Genomic DNA, 26577 nt, shown 5'->3' on the forward strand with positions numbered 1-26577 from the left:
CTTTTTTGAAATGTAAAATAAATGTTATTTGTTTAATTTGTACGGTAAAACCAATTTTTACTACTTATACATTTAAGTAAAATAAACAATATCCCAACACCCAGGAATTTACTGGTCTTAATGCATCAAGCCAGTTTTAATCATGATATGGATACGGCGTCAATATGTTTTCAAGAGGTTCTTGTCAATCGTTCATATATATGCACATTTCGGTGGTTTAGTCATTACCAAATGATATAAGACATATATGTTTTCATTGTGAAAATGTCAGTGATCTTGTCGTGACATATGACAAGTAAAAGTGTTCCAAGCAACTATTGCGCTTTGCTGTCTTTTATTAACTTTGTTTTATACAAACTCACAGATATATCGACAAACTGTTTTGGATTAAGAGCTTATATAAACAACATTTTTCTGTTTCTTAAAACCTTTGTAAGAGATATAATAAAATATATGGACAAGGGCCACTTGAATTGAAAAACATATTTGGATTTTCGTTTGTTAAAAGACCAATGGGGTATAAGGTGTATTAGCAAAAACTTAAAACACAACAACGCGTAAACGACAAATAAAGTTGTCCGCGTTTTGGCGAAACCAAGTATGTTTAACATTCTGGCGTGGTCACATTTAAGCACCGTTCAGGCCAGCACGCCGTATTTACAAATCAGAGGCGTCAATACGTCAAAGCCTGAGCTCAATCATGAAGCTGTTTGGTAGTCCTCACCTCTGAGCTTGGTAAGCCGCGTTTGCTATCATGTTCACCCCAAACACATTTCCACGCTTTTCCTAACGACGCTGGTTGATTGAGGACATGCGGATCCATATTACTGGTCATATACGACCAAAATAATACTCAAATATAGCATGAAATGTAATGTTGACATCAGTGAATGAACTGATCCATATCTGTCAGTTTCACTTTAAATAGCACATATTGTTTATCCGTAAATAGATTTAGGAACAAATTAATATGCGGCTTGCTGATATTGAATTTGTGAAACATTAATAAAGAAATTAATAAAGAAATATATTAGCATATGGCTGCTTGAAACATTATGCAATCTCTTTGTACCTTTTGGGGTTTTAAGACATATTGTGGAAAACTAGTGACTTTTTATCAAGTTTTATCAAACAAATTTCCCTTTACAATTTTAATTTCATACATGTATTAAAAGGTATACTATTATCGCGTTACATTTGAAAAAAAAAATACACCAAAACACCTATATTAAGGAATCAAAGTGTGGACAGTCGCAACAATAAAAAGTCATTATGCAGTTGTTATGTCTGGAGTCTTATTTACGCTTCGTTGTATTGAATGTATAGTATTTTCTTCTAAAAAAGCACACTGTGAACAGCGCTTCGAAATTTGAATGCGTTGAGTTACTATATTTCAAATCAATGATTCATTTCATACTGAACGAAATCGAAAGGTAACTTGATATCAACCAATAAACGATTATGTCAAGGTTAAAAAGTAATTTTGGCTAATGTAAACATTCAAGATAGCACAGCCGCCATAATCGACTTGGGACCATAAGGTCATTGTAAGAAGATATAAATATGCAATGAGCAACGAATAGATAATGAAATAGCTTACGAACCGTATTCGTCTGTGAACATATGTAAATTGATCAGTTCATTAATTAGTGATGTAAACATATTATCATAGATGATTAGTAGTAGTAGTAGTAGTAGTAGTAGTAGTAGTAGTAGTAGTAATAGAAGTAGTAGTAGTTGTAGTAGAAGTAGTAGTAGAAGTAGTAGTAGTAGTAGTAGCAGTAGTAGTAGCAGTAGTAGTAGTAGTAGTAGTAGTAGTAGTAGTAGTAGTAGTAGTAGTAGTAGTAGTAGTAGTAGTAGTAGTAGTAGTAGTAGTAGCAGTAGTAGTAGCCATAGTAGTAGTAGTAGTAGTAGTAGTAGTAGTAGTAGTAGTAGTAGTAGTAGTAGTAGTAGTAGTAGTAGTAGTAGTAGTAGTAGTAGTAGTAGTAGTAGCAAATTGATTATGGAAACGGTTCTTTGAACAAGGTTGTTCCGACCTCGTGCGGATTTATTTTAGACACGATAAGCCTTCCTACGAGACCTCGTTCAACTATACAATGACAAAATAGTAATATACAAAAGTATTGTTCACTGACTTTTATCACGTTTTGAGTTTGATCTGTATGATCTGTTAGTTCGCAATTATAATATGATATATACGTATGACAGCATGTGTTGTGATTATGAAAATCGATATTGTTCAAAACATTTTATCGGTTTCCATTATAACATATACATCATTGTACTTATGACTTCTGGCGATATCGAAACTGAATTTATAGGTTATTACACAACTATGGTGCGCCAAGGACCCGTATTGGTACAACTTTATAAGTTTGCTTACTTTATGTTAACATTCAAATTGCAATTGATGCGCTTTTATCGCAGCTTTTGGCGCCCGAAGAATGATAATTTGAACGTTCCTATCTACATTTAATTTCCTGACATTCAAATTATTGACGTTCACTTATTTTTTTCGATATTTAATTTAGGTCATTAAACAAAACGAAGTAAAGAATAGGCCGCATAACACGCTGATTTGACCATGTTAATCATATGATTATAATTATATGAGCAATCCTGTGTTGTAACATTGAGGGCCCATGCGCGGTGTCGCCGATATGAGATCGCTTATAGGTGGCCTCCCCGTCGATCACAACACTATTAAACCGTTTGAGAACGGCGTCCATACTACGTTCTTGGCTTGCCATCTACGACTCTACTGCAACCTTTACGTTTGCACTGCGACGGCACCACTACGATCATACAGGGCATGTGCTGCGTGAATACAAATGCTGATTTTTCCATTAAAAAAATAATGTTTATACTTAAGCTGTGAACACTGCATTTGATTTTATACAATTTCACTAATGCAGCGTTAAAGTCATGTCTAAAGCTCGTGGGCGGGAAATGGTAGTCAGCACACCGACGCCATCTCCTGAGAAAATCCAAGGGTCTTAAACACGGTCAAATGACACTACCATACGTTCAGAAAGCCAAAATCAAGGTGAAATAAATGACTACAGTTAAGGAGCGACTTGACATAACATGATGTTGAAAACTATGGTGGAGTGTCTAACAGGACCCCCAACTCTTTAATAAAACGCTGTTAACATACAATGATAAGGGAAAGTGGGAAGCGTTGTACCATGTCCTCATGAAAAGCAAGGTAAAATCCGCTTTGAAAACAGACCAGCAGAGACAAAAGTGCAGAGACTTAAAGTAAGTCAATCCGCATCCGCACAGAGAAAGAAGTGTTGTTTAAAGTGAGTACATTTAAATAGGCGCAGAGACAAAAGTGAAGTTCGAATTAAGTCAACCAGCATCCGTGCAAAACAGTGTTGTTTGAATTAAGTCAACCTTCATCCGTGCAGAGAAAGAAGTGTTGTTTAAATTCAGTCAACCCGCATTTGCACAGAGAAAGAAGTGCAATATGAAGTGAGTCAACCCGCATCCGTGCTGAGAAAGAGGTGTTGTTTAAATTAAATCAACCCGCATTCGCAAAGAGAAAGAAGTGCAATATGAAGTGAGTCAACCCGCATTCGCACAGAGAAAGAAGTGTTGTTTAAATTAAGTCAACCCGCATTCGTGCAGAGAAAGACGTGCAATATGACGTGTGTCAAGCCGCATCCGTGCAGAGAATGAAGTGTTGTTGGTTGAAGCACGTTTTGCAATGATTCTTCGTTTGTTGCCAAGTAATAGTGCACTTTATGCTCATATCTAATGGAGCTTTTGTAGGTTCACCATATTGTCATCAGAAATAAAACATAACTAGATACTTCTATGTTGAACATACTGTTAATGATCTAAAATGTCATTTGCAATGATCTAGTATTAATGTAGTGTTGTCGGTAGTATTCTCGAAAATGATGCATATGTTGAGAACGAGCAGTGTGGCATATACGAACAAGGAGGTTTGGGTTTTGATATAATACTACTCAGATGAGAAAGCGGTCGAAACCAATAGTTAAGTAATGAATGCTCAAATCGTCAATCCTCTTTTGCTGTGACGTCCGTCGGAAGTTGGATACCTTGTTATATGATTATATATTTGATATTGACATAATTGTTTTCGGAAAAGTTTTTTCTTTTTGTCAGTGTTATTCATTTGTAATTTAAAATGATCATGTTTATATATTTTTTATTATTTTATAAATAATAACCTTATGGTATAATATTCCATGACATATCTCCAAATTTTGTTTAGTAATACGTTAATAATCAAACTGTTATGATGTTCAAATTTGTATTCATGCCTTATTTTAAAAAACAAGAAAACAAGTTTTCAAAGACAACTGTATTTCATTTCATTGTTTTGGTTCTTGGTCCTTGCATAGCACTTTTTTTGCAAAAAAACGGTTACACACATTTTTACGTATCCATTCCAGACATTGCACACCAAACTATAACATGACCTTTTTATTCAGATCCAAGAATCTAAACATTAATAATAATTAGTCTTCCTTTAGACCACAAAGCTCTGAACAGGCCACCTCACAATACGTGCTGGTAGAGCACCTCATTGTGGCTGATTAGGCTGATGTCATCGTTTTGAAGCCATTAAAACCTTGTCAAATATAAAATCAAAAATATATGTCCGAAATATTTAAAACAATGTTAATTATTTTATTAACTTTTCCTGACAACACTATTCGCGTATACTTTTCTGAACTATGAAGCCAATTAGAATTTTCGAAACTATAAGCTTGGAACATTTGACAAATCGACGGTGCGGGCAGATGTTTGGTATATGTCTCCCTACGTCGGTTTGTCATTGATGTCTTGTGTTACATTTATATGAAATAACGACCGTCCTGTCGACAATTGTATTTGAAACAAAATTAAGCGGTCAGAACAGTATATAATTAACTGATAGAGCACGTTGCACGTATTCGCCAACCTTTCTGTAACGTGCAAAAAAAGAATAGACCAAGACTGATTTTTTTGGGGCGGAGAGGGATTGTAAGTTTGCAATTATCACATGACCAAATGTTAAATGAAAGATCATCGTGTCACAACAACTAATCTAGAGGAGTAATTGTATAAATCACTTATATAAATACACCTTAGTACCAAACAATTGTTTTTATGGACACTCGAAGACACGAACCTTATATTAACTAAGGCTTGCATTTAACATATAAGTGAACAACGAAATTAAAAGAACATGTATTAAACTTTAAACTATATTTAAAAACAGTAAACGAATTGACCTTTGGATTTATTTCGCGTATAGCGGAATATGCATATGTTTGCCCGTAGCTGAATTTCAAAGGGGCAAGTTGTGTCTACTGTTGCAATCTTTAAATAATTATCAACTGCTTGTCAATTTATGAACAGGAAACAATGAAATTAATCAACGTGTGGCGAATCTAGCAAATAAAACATGAAACGTGTCCCCTCAAACTGAAAGTGTGTGTATTTTGATTTCATTAAATCCGTTAAAAATGAATTGCAAATATATCTCAATGTTTAAAAAGGAAACTAAAAGTGTGCCAAACATTATTCGTTCAAATGTTGAATGGGTTATATTATACACTGCATATTCTTAAAGGCACACACCTTGAAATGGAATACATGTTAATCAATACATATAGATTATTTGAAAGTGTGCAAAATTGTAATTAAATCTATAGCCTAGTAAGCAAGTAATTTATTATTTTTTTTTAATTTTAAAACCGAAAGTAGGATTTCTATACGTATTCGCCCATTTCGATAAACGCGATTATTTTTAAGTTGTAAAGCGCAAAAAGACGCATTTCTACCTTATAACCACCAGATATTTTCTGAGTGTCATTGATAAAATTGCATCTATAGCCGAGTTAGCAAGTTATTTATTATTTTTCAAACAGTACCGCTTTTAAAACCGAAAATAGGATTTCTAGACGTATACGTTCTTTTCAACAAACGCGATTATTTTTAAGTTTTTAAGCGCCAAAGACGGATTTCTACCTTGTTTCCACCAGAAATATTCTAATTGGCAAAGATAAAATATGTTTCTTATTTATACTTAAATTTACATTCCTTTCAAGGTGTGTGGTTTTAATCATTCTTGGTACCCAATCGGTTTTGAGACTTCTTTTGCCAATTGACTTATTACTTCTCCAACTTTAAATGATTACTACATTTATTAAACATCTGCATTTATTAATGTTAACAATTTGATAAAAAATATTTCAATATCAAATATTGTTAACCTTTTGTGTGTTCATTTATTGAAAATATAAACATTCACCATTTAATAAAGAAGTCTAGTATGATTTTTTTTTATATATATTGAAGGTTCATCTGTTGTTGTTTTTTTCTCGTTTTTGCGTGTGGATTAAAGCATATCAATTATTGCAATTTTAAAGTGATATTATGCGCATCTAACAGTATATGCTATGTTTATAGGTGCCTATCGCAACCGTTGTTTATTTTTGGTGTTTTCACTTAATATACACTTATATTTGTTAATGCAGCATCAACATACTAAAACTATATCCCGGAATGAGAAAATAATGCATTTGAATATCAACCGTACTTTCATTTTGACAACTGACGACAGAAATTATTCGATGTACGATGTGAATCTAAATTTAGTTTCAGTGCAGATTCGTTCATACGACACAAAGACACTATTTGTTTTACGGATCATTCCGGCTTAGAGGAATGTACAGTCATGTAAAATTTCGCATATAATATATATTTTTTAATAAACAATTGGTAGCCAGATAAGTTGTAGCTAATTGGTCATTTACCACATTTTAACTAACTCTATTCACCTGTTAATTCGTTTCAGCTCAATTCAGCAGTGAAAATATAAGTACATAATATCACTTCAAATAAACACAGACTAATGCAAATTAACTCACAGTCACAGAGTATTTAGAATATGAAACATTGATATAATATTGTAAAGCAGTGTTTATGTTTTTGGAAGATTAATATTGTAATACAAATTATGTATTTCCTTTTAAATATACAGTGCTTATGTCGATGTCATATTTAACACACATTACAATAAACCCAAAATCAAGCGTTTTAAATGATACAAGAATATCTACGTCCAGAAAATTGCCAACTAAAAGTACACAGTAAGCTATTGTATAATTTAGTTTCATGTGTGTTTTCCTCATATTTTTTATGCTAAGTCAGACTGATTGCCAAGAGTCATATTTATGGAAAAAGTGTTTCCCGCTAGTATCAAGTTAATTAGTAGAAAATAAGGAAAACAACTTAACAAGATATAAGTTTTAAATAGAATTGAATATTGGCATGTAATTAATACAGTTATCACCCAAATTAATAAAACATTCAGGTCATAAGATATTATATCCTTTACGTCTATTTTGCACAAAAGCCAGAACAAAAATGCACAACGCATGTATCTCAGTCTTTTACAAGTCTATGTATACAGTTATTGTTAATTCTCAAATAATAAATACACCGTTGTCGAATTTTATATCATTAGAATTGTGCACTAAATGCAGCAGCAGCTATAATATTTTATAATATGAGAATGCCATGAAACTCTGTGTTTCTTGTTCTTTTTTGGTAATGTATACAACCAAAAACAATTTTACCAAAAAACAACATTTGAGTTACATGTAAACTTGCTTGATAAAAAAAAACGTTTACACTGATATCCCCATTACGCAACATGATTCAACTATTTCTACGTATTCTATAAATAGATCATTAATCAGCTAACTTTCGTTTGTTAATTTCATTCCCAGTAGTCGCTTTTAGTGGAAACGATAAACGGGTCGGATAACGCACTAAAATGTACTGCTACAATCAACATCACCTGTCTTTTCCTATCTAAATTAAGCATGCATATACAAGTATGTGTATATCCTTTTATTTATTTACATCCAACTTTACATACAAAGAGCAACGTCAGGACTAACATTTTTAAAGTATTTAGCTATTGTAAGTTCGTGTACTGTATTATAAATATATATACTTAAAAAGTTATTTGTTTGTGTATGTTATTGTAAGATTAAAGTTTATAAAATGCATATTTTTAATTTTTGTTATACAACTATGAACGCTATTTGAGTACGACTGAAACATATGTAGTTTGCACCTGATTACCTGTCAAAGATTAAATTTTGTTGCATGTTTTTGTCTGTAATGACAGCTATTGTTGTCGTGTAGTTTTTTTTTGCACTCGTTTGCATGATTTTGAATGTCTGCAAGATATGTAGCTACTATTTAGTATATTATATGTTTATCACCTTTACGCACATATTTAAATACTAGAATATGTTTTTCGCGAAATATATTTTGGGATTTAAATTGTCAATGTGCAAGTTTTGCAGTAAGCGGTTTTTGTAATGTATCGTTTTCAATGTTTATGTCGACTTCCATTTAAAAGGTTTTTCTTTTATCAACTTTAAATTAATATTTCGTTTTGTTATTTAACGCTCGTATAAAGGAAGTACATATACCAAATCATGTTTTGCAGTTGATGCGTGTAATCTTAAATTATATCGTAAGCAATATACTACATTTACCGAAAATGTATTTTCTTCTGATTCATTTAAAATGCTTGTTGCATAAGGAGAGCATGCGTTTCCCAAAAATTCAAACTGATTTTCAGATTTAAGAGTGTTTATGAAAACATATACATAACGTACTTGCCTTCTGATAAGCATTATTGTAATGATTGAATGCAGGTGCGAACACATTCTTAAAATGAGTTTAATGCAACATGTCAAGGGCAAAACTCCAGTAGATCACTGGCTTTAAGAATCAAAGTAGATAGAAATAGTCGCATGTTGTACATGGACTTCCATGTAAAGTGCATTCACTTATTATAATAATAGATTCTTCAAATTCAAACTGATGTTAAAAAAACATTATGGAGAGAAATCTTATTTTTTCAGCGAACTTAGGTACGAAAAGCATTAATGGAAGCATAAATTCTATAAGATTTAAAAAATATACGCAAGTGACCAGAACTTAAATTGATGTGCAATATTTCTGAACTCATCTGCAGACCCATGAAACATGTCGACGGACCGAAATAAGACGTTGCCAGACGTTTGCTGCACGTGTACGGTATTACAGCAGAGTATCCCTAATAAAGACATCAGAGTGCGCGCGTGTAACACGATTTGTTCGTTAAATGAAAATGTACCGTCGGCGCAAACTATTCCAACGCACTCCAGGATAAGCGATTATCATCTTACCAATGGACTTCCGGTGAAGAAGAAGAAGAGGGCCATGTTGAGGTCCCGTGATAGTTTCTATAGTCATCAAAGACGATTCAGCGCCAATGAAGAGACAAAGACGACTGATAGAGGGTCTATCGTATCAAGACTGTCAGTTGTTATTATTGCTCTAATTGCTGGTCTTTGCTGCGTCGTGTCGTTTGCTGCGCTTATTCTCCAAATTCTTTAGCAGTCGGTAATAACAAAACTACAAACGACAACGGAAAACTTGCGCATTGCGGTTACGCAGTCAGAGGAGAACAACAGACTGTGTCTTTCGTGAGTAGAACTTTCCTTAGAACCATTGTCGGCGGACATACCTGAACTAAATGGTCTGACGAAACACGATGAGAAAGGACAAACCATGTGTTGTGCGAAATCGGTGACGCAGATTTCTGTTCTCCTACATTTGGTAAGTTAATAGTATGCATGCGATAGTACTCATTTTTTTACTCCAACAACATATGTCTTTATTGACCATGAATGTATAAATCGCCATACTGCTCTAAATTGTATTTAACAGGATAGCTTAGCTGCAAATTATTTATTTGCAGTTTGCAAAGAGAAAACAGATGAAAAGATGCTCTACAGGTTTGGTTTTCTTTTTGAACGATCATACTTTTAAACTTTATATTTTGTATTAAAATCGTAATAAGTTACACAAAACATGGCACATGTTTTTAAATGCGGTCTTGTTCAAAACTTTTGCCACTTAAGTTTTAAATTGTAAGAATAAAAATTCAACCAACACGTTTTTTGTAATGGAAATTTAATTCTCAGAGACGAAGTCGTATAAAATGTGTAACAAATTCGGTACAGCTGGTTCCCCGTCCATTCCCGCCAATGGCAACTCATTCCGCAACATATCAGCGCACCTGCAGGCCGGGACACAGCCGGCACATACAGGTGAGCCATATAATATCTACATTTATTTTTCTTAACAAAAAAATACAATGTATTTTTTATTTTTTGTATAATTTATTTAACGTAGAACATATTAACATAAATATTTATTGAAATATTTAAATCCTTTAAACGCTCAACTCCATGGAACAATATGTATGTCCTTATAAATTAAACTTGCAAATTAAATGTAATGTTAATGACCTTGTTCATACATGAAGACCGAAGTCCATAAGTGTATTGCAGGGACACCCAATATTTGCGGCATTTGACTACATCAAATGAAAATATTATTAAATTCGACGAAGGTGATATTTAGTGGACCGTCGTGTCACAATAATCCCATTGCAGCTGTTACCGTGAATATATGTATGTTCTTATACTGACGAAAACATATTTAGTACTAGTGCGACGGGTTTTTCAAACAATTATTAAACTGTAGTTGTTAAGTTTATAATAAAGTAATCAGAAGTGGTGGGTCATCGTTTGCCTTATCCTATATGCCGCTAGAGGAATATAATCGATTATGGTGTTTCGCTGGAGACTGGAGCTGCAAATGCAAATGCCTTCACAAATATACATGTCTTAGTTTATTTAAATCAGAGCGAAAACAAGCATAATGTCCAATAATGTCAGTTCTTTAAAAACTTGTGTGTGTATTATATAAAAATAGTATACGTTTTCAGGGTCTGATTCACAAATCCGGAACTGGAGTTTTGGCCCTGACTCACCCGGGACTCACCTGACCAACATACAACTCTCACCCGACAACCGTTTTCTCGTCATTCCGCAGTCCGGCCGCTACTTTCTGTACAGCCAGGTCGGCATTCTCATATACTACAACCCGGAAGCGCCTCTAGAGTTGCAGAGTCCCTCTCAGTCTTTGATCCATGCCGTATACCGGTTAAGTATGATATACCCTACTGGTCACGAGGAACTGCTGCGGAGTGACGTCACTCAATGTTGGGAACAGAAAAAAGACTACGGGCGCTACACGAGCTACGTCGGCGCATCTGTCCAACTCAATAAGGGTGATTTAGTCTACGATAAAGTTTCCAAAATAGAATTCCTTTCTAAAAGTGATTTCGGCGTAACGTATTTTTGATTGTTCAAACTCGGTTGACAATAAAATAAACATGTTAAGCAGTGTTACAAGGTTCATGGGCATGTCTGTTTGTATATGCGTTTTGAACTTACCTTCCGAACAAGTAGACATCATACGTTTGAACGACGCAAACGTATTACCAGGCATATGTCTAAAACATGTACTGTGTACCCCAGACATGTGAACAATAAAACATAAACTAGTAATGGCAAATGGCCTTTAGTGACAAATAAATATGCAATGGTACATTAAGCGACCAATAAAATATGTCTTTCATGTGTAAAGATAGCGGCCGATCCAGAAGAAATGATACAGTGACCGATGAAACTTACATTTTAAGCATGTACATGACGATAGCTCTTATATATGTTGCACATTCAATGACCTGTCCACCATGACAATGACCAGTGAAACAGCAATTTTAATGTTGAACATCGCGTATGTTTTAGTAGACAGTGCACATGCGGCGGCATATGATTTAAGATGATTTTATTCAAAAAATGTTTCCATTTGTTGGCATTCTAGTTGTATCATGTAAATACACAATCCCATAAAAATCACAAAAACAAAATATACATCATATCTTAATTTCAAAATGGCCGAAAAATAATAAACATTGTTTGCATGTTAAGATGAAGTTTTTTTTCGGACATTTTATACATTCATTGTTTGTATAGTTAATGATTAATGTAAAACCATGGTCATTATTTGAATGTAAACGATTAGCTAATTTCGCATCATATTTCTGTTTGTTTCAGAAATTATTGTATAGATAGTCAGGGCAGTATTAGAAACGGCTTATATGCAAACCAATCATTGAAAATGTTGAATGCTCCCCTATGCGCTTTGTCTTTTTTGTTTGTTATTTGAAATCATAGGAATCAGAAATTGAGCAAATGACACTTTGCTATATCAACAAATTTGAACGATGGCATTTACCTTACATTGGAGCGAAATGATGTGACAATATGTGCATGTCAGGCCTATAATGTATATAAGTTTTCAAATTTGGATAATAAGTACCCCAGATATCTAGTGAAAATACATAATTGTCACTAGTAATTGAAATTTAAAAAATCCATCGAAAATAACTTACGCAATGACGTGATTTGGTTCGTACATGTACGTCTCCGATATAAGAATATTTGATTTTTGTCACCAAATTCGATTAATATGTTCCTTAGATCTCGTGCGAAAGCGTAACACAAACACGATTACCGGGAATTGTTTTTTCCAGAACCAATGTAACTGAATTCCGTCAAAATAAGACTAAGGACGGACGGACATAGCGTCGTCGCCCTTTCATGATTCACACAAATCTGCAGTGCAATCAGTGCGTTACTGTTAAATGGTTCGGTATTCTTTATTGGCTTTTACCCGTTCACGACAACTGTATAGAAAAGCATGCACGTTATTGTATAGATAAGTCGTACTCAGCTCTATCAAAAATAGAAAGTTTGTTTGCCAAAACAACGAATAAACCTCAAATATTTCCTCTGGAAACGCGTCCAGTATCATATACTGGCCGGTCTGGCAAGTCTACCAAACCTGTGTTAGAAGCTATCGGTTGTGTCACTTTAGTAGTTCATGTTAATCAATGGAAATTAATATAACAATGTAAAGGCTCATACTGAACGACACACTGCGTACTTACATTACCGGTAAGTTATGTTTCCACGCGTAGAATTTGATGAGGCGGTTAAAATGCACAGATGTCTTACCAATATGTGTCTTCTGTTTAGTTCATATAAGTTTCTGCATACTATCTTATGTAATGATATAATATTATTTTTTCTCTATGCTGTGAGGCAAATTTTATATACGTTGGCATGTTCAATTTAAGAATTGAATTTGGGGCTATACCATTTTATGGCACCGAAACCTAACAGTTGATCCAGAGTTATCATAAAAAATAAATTAAAATATGTATAAATCATTCGTCGATTTTTTTAAATGAACGAAACGCTTAACATAAATATTTTATATAATGTATACTTTGTACACAATTTACATGTGCATACTAACCTAGAATTTCTTGTTTTTGTCGTTTAATTAATTTAATGATAATTAATGGTATGTATTATTATGTATCTACATTGGTAGATAAAATTGACTTTTCAAGACCTTAACTAAACAATACATTAGATGGAGCATCCAAGAAAGCATTTCAACCTCGCTGACCAAAATGTGTACACGGTTGAACACAAGGAAGGACAGTCTTTTAAATGCTACCCAGACAAGACATTATTAAAGGACATAGTTGTAAAAAAATAATTAGTTTAAGTAGTTGAAGGTAAAACTCGAACTAAATAGCTTAAACATTATGAGAAAAATAATTTCAGTCGATTTAGTAGTAAAAGATGCAATCTATGGTACGTGCTAGCCTTTTTGCTAGCATATTTGTTGTTCGCGCTAACCTATTTGCTAAGTATCTAAATATACTATATTCTGCAGTTGTTAAACTATCAAATAGTTTAATCAGCACTTGAAACGATTATAATGACTTGCTTACATGTATTATTGTATAGCTACTTATATTGACCTAGATTGGACCGATTTATATGTATCATTTATACTTCCTGGTTCTTTTCAATCAATAATATTTGATTTGTTATTACATTTACCAATCAGATTATGTGTTCTACACTGATGACATGCTTTTAACTGATCGTTCAAATGCAGTTAGGGGGTTGTATTCAATTTTGTTTTAATTGTTGGCCGCGTGCTATTGTCTTGTGTCTAAGTTTTAGGCCACTTGCCTTAAATAAAAGTCCATGTAGTGATGAGCAGAATACTCTACCGCTGATGTAAATGAGTTTAACTTTACAAAATGAAAATTGAATTATTCATGTTAAATGAACATGTTTGTAAGGTGTCCATTTCAGTAGTACCTTCTATTTGGAAGCATTGTAGCTATTTAACCTTTAATCGGAGACATAAACATCAATTCGATAATAAATAACTGCCATTGTTATTTGGACAGATTAAACAGCAAGCTGCTAAGAGCGAGAGTTGTTTATGATTGTATTATGATTGACATGTGCAATATTTACTCATGCTTTACACCTCGCTTAGCTGTCTTAAAATGGACGTACAGACGTAGACATTTGATTACGTAGAAAAGTAAGCTTATGCAACCCGTTTCTGTTTCGTAAAGAACAAAGAGAAAGTTAGCTTTGCTTTTACAGTATCGGCCGATTACTTGTATTGTGTACACACGCTGATATTCAGGTAGCCGTTGGATGTAAACTCAGTTCACGGAATATATTTACCTAATCCCTCGAAAGTACTAGCTCAATACGGATGACTTTAGGCGATAAACTTCACATACATTAAGGATAATACTGAACTTTCACGTACCTAATAAATTATATTAAACTAGAAAGAGAAAGTATCTGCCATTGAAGTGAATTTGATTTTTTTTCGTTTTTTGTAAAAATGTGCATTTATCTGTAACGCCAGATGATTCATTTGTTGAAACAATTATCTTTCTTTTTACATAGTAAGATACATAAAACGCGCTTAAGCGTTAAATAATTGCTAGTACACCAATTAACCGACGCTTTGTATTCTATGTGCATTTGTGACAAACATTGATTTAATTTACGTTTTGCTACTTCAAGCTTACAGCTTTACGAAAACATACAGTCGGACTTTAGACAGTTTTGCAACTATGCCAAAAACAAGTACAGAACACCTGCCCAAATAATAATATGCCTGATTATTTCAACACTTGTTTTGAACAGTATGTATTAGATTACAAACAATTATATATATTGCTTAAAATCAATCAATTGGTACAGTAGTTTGCTGAACCTAATGTTTACGTTTTAAAGTGCGAATAATTGCAAACTCAACGCTATACGTGGAACCAATACCAAATTAATCATGTACATTTCAATTTCCACCTCCTACCATTGACTTATTTCTATTATTGTACTTTTATTTTGCCTTTTTAGTCGTTCACAGCTGATATACTCAGTTTTTACTCGCCTATGTTATGTCACCTGCGAACGAGTAAAAATATATAACTGTATTGTACTCAAAACAATAACCTAATACTATTGTTTTACAAATGGACAACAAATCGATAATATATGATGCGAACGAATGAACTATGATGCCTTAATGAGGCAACGTGGATTATTTGAAATTACATCTTAATGCAGCCGCAATAAATGTCGTCAAATTTAGGCTTTGTTGTAAGATTAATATAGAAGTTGTGTCAGGTTTCTCTAGTTTAAACAAATGATTTATTTCGTCGCTGGGTCAATCAGTTCAAGCTATACGACGCGGTATGGTAATTTGATATCAGCCAATCATAGTTGATTAAATCAAGGTCAAACTTGAAACTTTGTCAACTGTACGCGTTAATGACAGCAGAAGCGGTTTCGGGTTTCGGGTTCAAGATATTCATAAGATATGAGTAACAAATATACTATCAACGAACCGTATGCACGTTTTTAATCGATTTCTTCACATTAAAAGTCGTTATTCGGTACTAACGGACAAATGGTTTTCCAATTATTCAAAGGTTCGATATTAAATGATCTTATCACTTAGGTTATGCGTTGTAATTCAAAGTTAAACGACCTTATATATTTTGACAATATTCATATAACACAAGTGCGCCGAACAGTAAAATAACTGCTTGAACCGAGAGCTTATCTGAGTTCCTTATAAGGTATACTAAATTTTGAGTCCAGATCGAAATGTATCTCTCAATACGAGCCTCAAAGGCATCTAGTATTCAGATGGTTCAAACATACTTTATTTCATTAACTTGTATTTGTTAGACATAAAATCTTCACATACGGTATGTGATGAATTGCAAAAACTGTAAGAAATGTAGCATTTTGTGTTGGGGAACAACATGCCGATAGCACATGCACGAACATATTGAATAAAAGAAATGGATTTTTTTGCAAATTAAATACGCAACACACTTTTTATTATAAACCTTATACAATATTTTAACAATTGTCACGAGCAAATAATTGTTTCGTGTAAATTGTCGACACCTCATGCAGAGTTAGTCTTCACAAAACAATACATTTTCAGAAAAAAAAATACATTTTTTATCCCTTATGAGATAAGTATACCGCTGACGGAAGCATACAACAAATGGAGCTTTGTCTTTAGTCAAGTTATCAATTATACAGATAATTAATACGCAATTGTTACATGATACGTACGCATGTCAACATTTGTTTTTATGTACAAAAATGTGTACTCTACGAATCGGTCTCATAGCACAAATTAATTATATTGGTAGAAAAGACAAACAAATTCAGATAAACAATTGCAAGCATACAACATAACACATACAATATGAGTAGAGGCCTAATAGAGCATATGAACTTGTGAATACATTAATGCTCATTTTCCAAAAAGCGTTAAACATATCTTGTCAGTTTTTACTGCCTGAAAAGTGATCCACGTAAACATGTTAAATCAGCAAACAAATTAAGTGTGTTTGCAGAATCGATGTTTATTTGAGTTCTCGGTAATGGTTTAAGCTTTTGTTCTCCTATGTCAGAAACAAAGGCAAACTTCTTAATCTATAATTGTTCAAATACTTTTTCGATCCTTTAAATACTTACTCAGTGTTTATTAAACTGACTGATTTCAACCCATTCTGAATAAAAAAATCAAGCGAGATCACTCTCAATCTCTTGCACGACGGTTACATAACAGTCATGTATGTGAGGGAGTGGAGATTGGATCACTCTTAGTATCTCTATTTAATATGTGCCTTCAAATTGGTCAGATAAAGAAGTCAAAACACTTAGCGATCGATAATTTGTTAACATTCTGAGAAATGCTGATGAAACATTGGCTTTCCAAACGCACATATTATGAGTGTGGCAGAAAGACCAACACAAAGTCCACACGTTATATATTTTAATTTGAGTAATATAATATATAATTGAGTAATATTCCCGTCGAAAAAGTTATCTTTAAGTTCATAAATATATTCATTGTATATTTGCATGTTAGGGTACCTTCAAAGTGATGGGTACACATTCATCATTCACCGGTCGTTATCTAACATGTGAGGCAGTTAGTGCCTATATGCAATTACAATTTTGTTAAAATTATCGATATTCAATAAAATGGTGCATTTAGAGAATGTTTCCCTTACAAAAAATAGTTCACGTCCCTAAATAAAAAAATATCGTAAAACAAATTGTAGGAAAGACAAGACACGAATTTTATGAAATAATTTACCGATGTTTCCTGTAATTGAACCGCAACACAAGTTGCATCGTTTGTTAACGAAAGTAAATAGAACTGTAAAATGCACAAATATTAAATTGATGTATGTGCTTCAATAGCTTTAAAGGCAATCTGAAAAAAAACTCCAGAGAAAAAAATTATGTTTCGTACTTAAATGGATTAAATAATATTTTTAATGGTTTCCCATAAATTAAAAATTAAAATGTTTTACTATTAAAATGTTGACACTGTGATTTATGCCGGTATATTTTAAACTATTTATACAAGTGTTTTTCAGTTTAATTTCGTAACCTAAAACTGTTAGCAGTTTTGATTTTTCAAATTCTGTATCTAAATTGCGTTCACATATCGACAGTTAAGTAAATATATTCTCAATTTGCATATTCTAAAGAATACGCATACTGTAAACATAGGTATGGGTACATGAACAATGAGCCTAAACGAGGCATACTTTGATACAATTTAGCATTGTTACGTTATCACATGATTAAATAATTATCACACAAAACTTAAACTGAATTTAAACATTTCAAATGCTTAATATCGGAAAAACAACGACACCTGCTCCGGTTGATGATACAACGCATGTTGTTTTTTCAGATCAATAACAGAAAGTCGTATTGTGCGTCGTTTTATTGTATAGTATTTTCATTTTAATCCCAAGGAAGCAAAAAAAACACGATTTCATTGATCATCATTTGCAAAAAAAACAACAGATGAAAGATGATCGTCATCAAAAAGATATTTATCTTTGGATGAATTTATACGATTATTCATAATATTATTTTATATCATGAGTTTAATATTAATTCTTATTTTGCACGTTAAGCGCTATTCGTATTTCTTGCGTTAAGTGCTTCTTTTTATATATATTCATTGTCTTGTAATAATTATTTTAATTCAAAACGAACGAACTTGTAAAGCAGTCCAAAGTTTAATTCTGTGTAAGAGAAGAATGCAAGATCAAGACTTATAATATACCAAAACATTATTTGAATATCAAATTGCATGCACAATTTATAATAATATTCCATATATATATATATATAAATAATAGTAATAATATTTACATAATAATACTGTTTACATACCAATTTATCCTGTAACATCAACAATAATATGATAAAATTATTAAAATAAAATCGAAATAAAATTAATATATATCTTAAACTATCAAATGCCGCACTTAGTAAAATAGTACAAGCAACAAGTAAATATCAAAATGTAAATAACCATATCCAAACTGTAAAATAGTACAGTTCAATGTGGCCTCTAAGGGAGTGCGGTCGGTTAAAGCGAGTATATACGATTTTGTCAAATATAAATGAATTTATATAAACTGTGTAAACAAACTTATTATATATATCTTTCAATATAGAATAAAATAAAAGTTCAGAAGAACATATGTCGAAAAATGCGAAATAAGCCAGATATTTAATCCTGAAATCGAAAACGGCTGTACAGTCGAATAGGCCAGCATGCATATCATGCATGTACGATGTGAATCTAAACTTAGTTTAACGGTTCATTTTAAATTTCTGCAACGATATATATTCAAACGACACACGAACACTAACTCTGGTCCAAATAAAAAGACGAATGCTTCGGTTATTGTAGGAAAATATCTTCGTCACAATCGACTCGGGGCGCTAATTTGTCTTTGCTGCATTTTCTGAAATTCGTATTTAATGTATAATTTTTACTGCCTATTTTGTGTTATTGTAACATATTTTATCAATTTATTACAATTTAACACATACAAATATATCTCGCTTTAACAACTGGACTAGGTATTTACTTAAGCCGCCTGTTATTATAATCTTACAGGCTTGCATATTTCTAACATTATGAACTCTGGTTCACATAGTATTTTTTATTGTAGGCCAAGGTGAGAATATTAACATGTTTTGTTATGTTTTTGTACTAAATAACCATTTAATATAATATTATTACATATTTTGTTAGATTTCATTATGTAACAATTGTGTGTAATTGAAAAATAAAAATTAAAAATTAATACAAATTTATTTATCAATGAAGCGTTTTGTTTTAAAAGAGATTACGTCGACCCATCTCTATTAAATTACAATTCCTATTCTAATATAATGGACCTGCCATTTTTTATTTTGCCACAACATTCCAAAAATGTATGCTTTTACTTAGTGTTGACTATAAAGTTTGACTAAGAAAGTTACGTTACACAATATATAAGCAATTGAAAACATGAGTACGTTTTTCTAAATGTGTAACATCTAAAATACTATTAAGATAACTATTTCATTATTATTCAAATATTGACCCTCGGTATTCAGTTGTGGAAAGTTAAAACCCGGGATATCAGAGAGTGGTAACAGTCCCCGATGATAGGTACCGCCATGTTATTGCCTTATTAATGCGAGCTGCCAGACGCTTCCTGTTGTTTCTTCGGTTTGATTCTTTTCTCAGTGCGTGTAGGGTTAGCTTGGTATATCTTATATCTTGTCAAGCCATTGTCTGAACAAGATGTTGCTCCTTTTAATTGTATTCACTGGTGAATAATTTGTTTCCGCGACCTTACTATAGCTCTGTTGAAGCTTCGCTCTATCAATTAGAATACTCTTCTCAACCTGAGCTTTTTTCAGTAGAAGCTGACATCTCATCCGCATCAGCTTGTCCTCAGTCGTCATCTCATCGCCAATTTTGCGTCATCGGTAGCACAGGAGACAACCGTACAACTGCCGTCACGGTCCTTCATGGGAAGGGGTCTTTAATCTGTTCCCGGACGGCAAAGGCCGCACACGGACAATCAAGGCATACGTACGGTTGTCCCCGGACCATGCACGGTAGCTATACGGTCTATCCCGGATGCTGTCATCTTCCCTGAAAATCACGGATAAACACGGCAGATTTGGAGGAACTTTCCAAAACTGCCTCGTTGGCCTCCCGGAGCCAAAAGGACATTCCTGGACGTCACACGATCTACTTGGATCATCACTGATTTGCACGGTGACTACACGGTTCACATTATCCGTGTTAATCCGTCAGCTATATGGGACTGGGACTACAACCATATCATTACATTATTGGCTGATTTATTTGCCTTATTATTAATTAGCATTTGCGTACAGTAGTTGTCTAAATTCCCTATGTAGCATAGAAACCATGTGTATCAGAAGTTATATTTTAAACATAAATAAAATTCGCATACACGCTTGTTGTTTGCAATCATGAATAAACAAATTAGACGACTTGATAACATTGAAATCTTGCAATTGATTATGCCAAGCAGGTGCATACGAACGTATTTCATTTAAGAGACATATCCATTACAATGCGTTATCTAATCACACAAAAACCTTGGGATACCGACAAATTAAACTTTTGTCTATCAGATTAATATTTCAACATCAGTTTCCGAAAAATAGAACACGTTTTTAAGAAGTCCATGATCATGAAATGATATCGTCAGAAGGTAAACTGGGTTAACAGGTTATAACTGTTCGTTCAATAGGTTTGATTTGTTTCCCAAAAACTATTTTTGGAAAGATGATACCATAGCCGATAACATATATCGACAAGTCTATTTGATGAAGGTGTAAGGCCTTAGTATAAATTAAAACGTTGTGCTGTAATAAATCACATGAGTAATTTACTTACATAATGCGATCTAACAACGTGCTTGTGATTGTACTTGTGCTTGTGGCTGCATTGGGTTTTCCCGTTGTTTTGCCAGGTAAATGTTTAATTGACATTTGCTTCTTTTTCTTCATTTTTTTTTAATATAAATAAATAAGTCTGCTTAACTTTCAATTTTATCTTTTTTTTTCTTGTGATGTTATTCAGCCCTCCTTGTTTTTGTTCTCTTCTTTCTTTTCGATGCGTTTTCACAACTTGCCAATCTATCTATATTCCAAACCACACACATTACCCTTTATCATAAAGTTTCGCCTTCTAAGATTGTTGGATCATCACATAAAGGTTTTGTGTTCAGTCGGAGAGCGTTCTGTAAAAGGAACCACAATAAGTTACATACACGATGTTCTTCAAGCGGACACTACTACAGTTAACCGTTTCCTCATGTCGGCAAAAGTGATAAAGTTTTCTTGACATATTAAGCAACATTTCCTTTAGAATTATGATATAATTATTGACTTGCCAGTAAATGCATAGAGCAGATATATATTTCGCATCCTTATTACTTGACTTATCTATTTGGTATTGTTAACATGTAATTTTTATTTGAAGATATTAACATTCAATTATAAAGTCATCTGCTATCAGTGATGTTCTTCGATGTCGATGGTAGTTTGAAGGATGAAAAGTAGGGCTGTCACGATTCACCGGTAAATCGATATATCGCGGTGGATGTCGTTAAAAAATCGCACCGTGATACGGAGTTGCCGCACCAGTTTATTTAATCTAATTACTATTTTATGATCACAGAGGATAAATATATAACATATTTTGATTTTATAGTCGTTTTTAAAAATGTAGAAGCGATTAGGAATGGTTAAATAAATAATCCGTTAATATCTAGGTCAAGCAGGCGCTTTCACGTGTAGATGTTTAACTTTTACGTTTGACATACGGAGCTATACAAGCCTGTATGGTTCCGTACTTTTTGGAAGTTGGGACCGATTAACTAAGCAATTACGTTAATAATTATCAGAAACATGCTTATTATATTTCTTATTTGCTTTCTTTAGTTTATCGCTCGTTCAAAGCATGGCACCTCCGAATCATGCTATATTTAGAGACTGAATTAGGCGAGGAAATGTCCAAGTCCAAGTCCAAAATTTATTGCATAAACATTATACAATGTCAAAGCACAACAAATAATATCGACATGGAATTAGGCGAGGAAATGTCAGAACGCTAAGGATATTAATGATGGGCTCCGCTGACTCCGCATTTCAAACCTGTCCTCAAAGCGTTCGATTAACACAGATGACAGTACAGCTATTGTGAAACAACATGGCGGACATTGTCCAAAAAGACGCGAATAGCAATACAACTGAGTATAAAATTGTGAAAAACAAGAAAAAAAAAGATATGTGTAAACATTTTGGCATGAAACGTAATACAAAGTCAAATCAATTAGTTGATAATTTGTTTCCATTGTAATCAGGACGTTGTTAAAACGAGGTGGAGGTACCTCACATCTGAAAAAAAAAATTAATCGCCGGCATCCGACTCTTAGCAGGGCTAATAAATCCAGTGCACCAAAGGCAACGGATGAAGAGAATCTTAACATTCTTGCCATAACAAAGTGTTGTCGAAAGATTGTTTTCGATAGAGATGATGACTTCATGTACTTTTATCAAGTTGTGTAGGTAGTGTTGATAACCTTTTGACAGGTTATAGTCAGAAAATGATTGTTCTTATTCATTACAGTTTCTAGACATACCATGATACCGGTGTTTTCAGATTAATGTGTTTAATAAAGTTGTAAAACCTGTTATTCTGCCGTTTTATTCACAGATATACATTCTGTTAAATATCGCGAAACGTATCGCGATACAGTATTGCCGTTTCACGATATATCACGCTCACGGCGTATCGTGACAGTCGTAGACAATACGGTATGACTTTATAGTTTATTTTAAATTAAGCTTCGGAATTATTGCTCCATTTCCAAAATAATACTTTATTTGCAATAACTTTACATAAAGTATGTTATTATTATTATTGTATTGACTTAATTGTTTTAAAATGCGTGGACATTTTAATATGATTTTGAAGCGGATGCCCTTCTCCATTGAATACAGATAATAATATATTCGGGAAGGTCGTGTCTTTATTTCGCAAACCCGATCAATCAAACAGACTACATAAACTCCATTAAAATGTAAGCAGATAAAAGCATATTTTTACCGTTCCATGTAATATCACCTTTATTTGTTTAAGTGTATTGATTATAGGAAATCAATCGATGCATTATTTTCTCATCGTTATTTAAGATTTGCGTATATATTACCGAAAGGATACGCCGAGTCTGTGTAAACGTCGCAACCTGTATTAACTTTTTGGTATTGATTATTGGTAAATGCTCAATGCATTCTTTACGTCTCCATAAATTAATGATTTCGAGGTGCGCTCATATCTTCTTGCCGAAACGATACGCCGAACTTTTCTAAATGCCACAAACCATTGTTCCATTTAAATCGCAACGAATCATCAACGCATGTGAGCGATATGTCAACACTTCAGTAGTATCAGTTATATATCATGAGAACGGTTCACGAAAGTGAATTCCCGATTACCTTAACTTGTTAAAGGCCCAGTCTCACTATGATGCCGGTGGAGCCCCGGTTCGTGAACCGAGGCTTTACCGGGATGAACCGGGGCTCCACCGGGGACGACCTGAATAAAACGGGGACAACTGGGGCTTCACCCGGAAAGTATTTAAATGTTTAGTACCTCCGGGATAAACCGGGAGTCATCGGGAAGGATCGGCAACGACCGGCGCTGCACCGGAAAAAAACCGGGACGGCACCAGGAACAACCGGGACGGCACCGTTGCTCCACCGGGGCATATACAGACCTCGGCAGAGCTACGTCAATGCCCCGGTTGTCGCCGGTGGTGCCCAAGTGGAGCCTCGGTGAATGCCGGCAGAGTCCCGATATAGCTACGGTACATCGGTAAATCGGCGCTCTGCCGGGATGTCACCGGCATTCATCGGGGCTCCGCCGGGGGATATTGCCGGCGGCGACCGGAGTTAAACCGGGGCGTTGCCGTAGCTCTGCCGGCGTCTGATGCCTGTATAGCCCCGGTGGGTGCTGGGGGATACGGTATACCGGGGCTCTGCCAGGCTGCTGCCGGCTTTGACCGGGGCTCCATCGGGGCATAAACGGCGACAACCGGGGCACTGCCGGTGCTTCACCTGGATAAACCTTAGCTAGTCCGGGGTTGACCGGGACTCTGCCGGGTTGTTGACCGGCTTCAACCGGGGCGGTACTGGGACATAGTATGACTGCGTTAAAAAATACTGATATTGTTGCGGAGGAATTCTGGCTGGTGCCGGTACAGACATTATTGATTCCATATCTGCCTGTTTCTCAGCGTTAAACATAAGTTTGAACATTGACTTCTGAACATCACGGTACATGGATATCGAGAGGTTCTAAAACGCATGGCCAAAGTACTCAGCGAACTTTAATATCTCGGGACGGGGAACCTGTGGCACAGCAGGGGTTTGTAATAACTGTAACAGTTTTTCTTGACTAACTTTACTGGTTTGAAGTTCCTTTTCCAGGATCTCGGTCCCTTTTGCCTTGGCTTCTTTTGACATTGACACTAATCGGAGCTAATCGGAACCTAGTTGAGGTCCCTCTGGCACCGCCTGAGAATCATCGTCCTGAGAACCCTCTCCCTGGCTTGTGGCAGCGTCATTCCGGAAGCTCTGAACTGTGCGGCGGTTGACCTGTACGATGTGAGGCACAAGAAACTGGTATAGTCTCCACATTCACTACTGGCGTTCTGTCATCGAAACAGATGCATTTCCACTCTTCTTCCGCCTGATTTTTCCCATCTGGGTGCGCATGCTCTCAAAAAGGTCGTTAGTACCTTAACATCCCTTTCCAATTCCTAAGCTAGATCTTCCCACGCCTTATTCTTTTTGGACACGAAGGTGTGGTCATTTCGCCTCTTGTTGTAGATCAAGTCATTTCTTTCCTAGAAGAGTGCCACGTTCTCTTGTTCATCGTCCGTGAGCTTGGTTACGATCATTGCCTTCTTGTTCTTGGGTTGTGAAGGATATTGAAGTTCATTATCGGCACCATCATCGACAACGGAATCAGAATTGTCAATCACTCTCTTTGATCGCGAAGAATTATTCGGCTCCTCATCAGCAGCAGCATCGGTCGCTAAATAACCAGTCATTGTCACCGTGCCTTCACCGGTTGCACATCAAGTCTATGAATCTGCAACGTCGAGTTCCACATCCTGATCTTCAAAATCCGTAGGAGGCGGAGCTGCTCCTTTCGGAGGACTTTCTGTGCTTTCTTCTTCGATTGTTTTCTTACTTATCGTTCCCCTGCCCTTTCCTTTTCTTGCTATTTTTGATTATAAACAAATAACCTAATTTCAATACAAAGCCCTAACAAATGAATGACTGAAAAGGCCGAGAAGCTCTGTTTATATACCACTACCACTCTCCAAAAATCGTAACTGTTTTGTAACTAAATCGAAAGAATCTTAACAGGCTCGCAACTTACTCGGGGTGAACTCGTGACAGTTTTGACAAAGGTGTAGCTGATTCATAGACAGATCACATGATCTTCGATTTCCCGATTGAGTCACGAATTACCTACGATTCCATTACGACGCCCAGGAACGCACTACGACGCTGTTACGAGTCAACTAAGATTAAATTAAGTCTTGGGGGCCCTGGCCAAATTTTATACACATTTAAAATCTGGTCACGATCTTTCATGAGCTCATGAGTTGCAGGAATCACTAATGACCGGCCCACGACAAGCTACGAATGAGTTAGGACCTTCGCCGATTGAGATACGAGTGTCCCCGACCTCAAATTATTCGAAATCGGGACAAATCGTGGGGAATCGGGTCGAAGTGGAATACCCCTATAAGTTAAGGCCTTGCTGGCATACGACTGTGAACCGACTGTCTGCGGCCATGGTTTGTTGAGCAACGTTTGAAAATGTTCGTTCTCAATTCTGTCTGAGCGGTCTTTGCCTCTATAGCGTGCATAAAGCTTCCCCTCGAAAGACCAAGCACGCTCCACTTTCTCAGGGTCCTTCAGCCTTACAGGCGTTATGACTTCTGCGTTTTATTTTGTAAGGTTCTCTTTTAAATACCTGACCCTTTGAGCAGTTTCGCGTTTCGCATAACGTCAGACTTTGTTTGACGCCTTACGAACTTGAAGATTACTGGTCTGGACTTATCTCGGTTAAATTTCCCTAACCAGTGGGCGACATCTATGTCTTCTTTTTTTACCTTCAAACCGAGCTTGGTACTCAAAAGAGATGACACCGGTTATGTAACCGATATGGCGAATCGGAACTCTGTTTCGCCTAGGAGACCAGTGATGCGCAAGATGTTTCTCCGGCTGTATTGATCGAGCTCATTTAAACTTTCTGCCATTTCCG

General features: G+C 34.9%; 3 protein-coding genes across 4 annotated transcripts in view; all 3 read left to right on the top strand.

Annotated features, from left to right (window-relative positions):
- LOC127834241 (tumor necrosis factor ligand superfamily member 10-like) overlaps positions 1-26577 on the top strand; it is a 154109-nt gene that overhangs the window by 42253 nt on the left and 85279 nt on the right. The gene's annotated exons all lie outside the window — the stretch shown is intronic.
- Positions 7786-11793, top strand: LOC127834243 (tumor necrosis factor ligand superfamily member 10-like). The gene is made up of 5 exons (XM_052359934.1): positions 7786-7953; positions 8913-9651; positions 9794-9830; positions 10020-10145; positions 10829-11793. Exons 2-5 carry the CDS (start codon positions 9604-9606, stop codon positions 11245-11247), a joined length of 630 nt encoding a protein of 209 aa, XP_052215894.1. The 5' UTR covers positions 7786-7953; positions 8913-9603; the 3' UTR covers positions 11248-11793.
- The window catches only part of LOC127834242 (baculoviral IAP repeat-containing protein 3-like), a 26355-nt gene continuing 20830 nt past the window's right edge, over positions 21053-26577 (top strand). For both annotated transcript variants that reach the window (XM_052359933.1, XM_052359932.1), the window contains exon 1: positions 21053-21199. In XM_052359933.1, the coding sequence (XP_052215893.1) occupies positions 21127-21199 (73 nt within the window). In that variant the 5' untranslated portion in view covers positions 21053-21126. The remainder of the gene's footprint in view (positions 21200-26577) is intronic.

Source organism: Dreissena polymorpha, chromosome 6, assembly GCF_020536995.1.
Source record: "Dreissena polymorpha isolate Duluth1 chromosome 6, UMN_Dpol_1.0, whole genome shotgun sequence".
NCBI lineage: Eukaryota > Metazoa > Mollusca > Bivalvia > Myida > Dreissenidae > Dreissena > Dreissena polymorpha.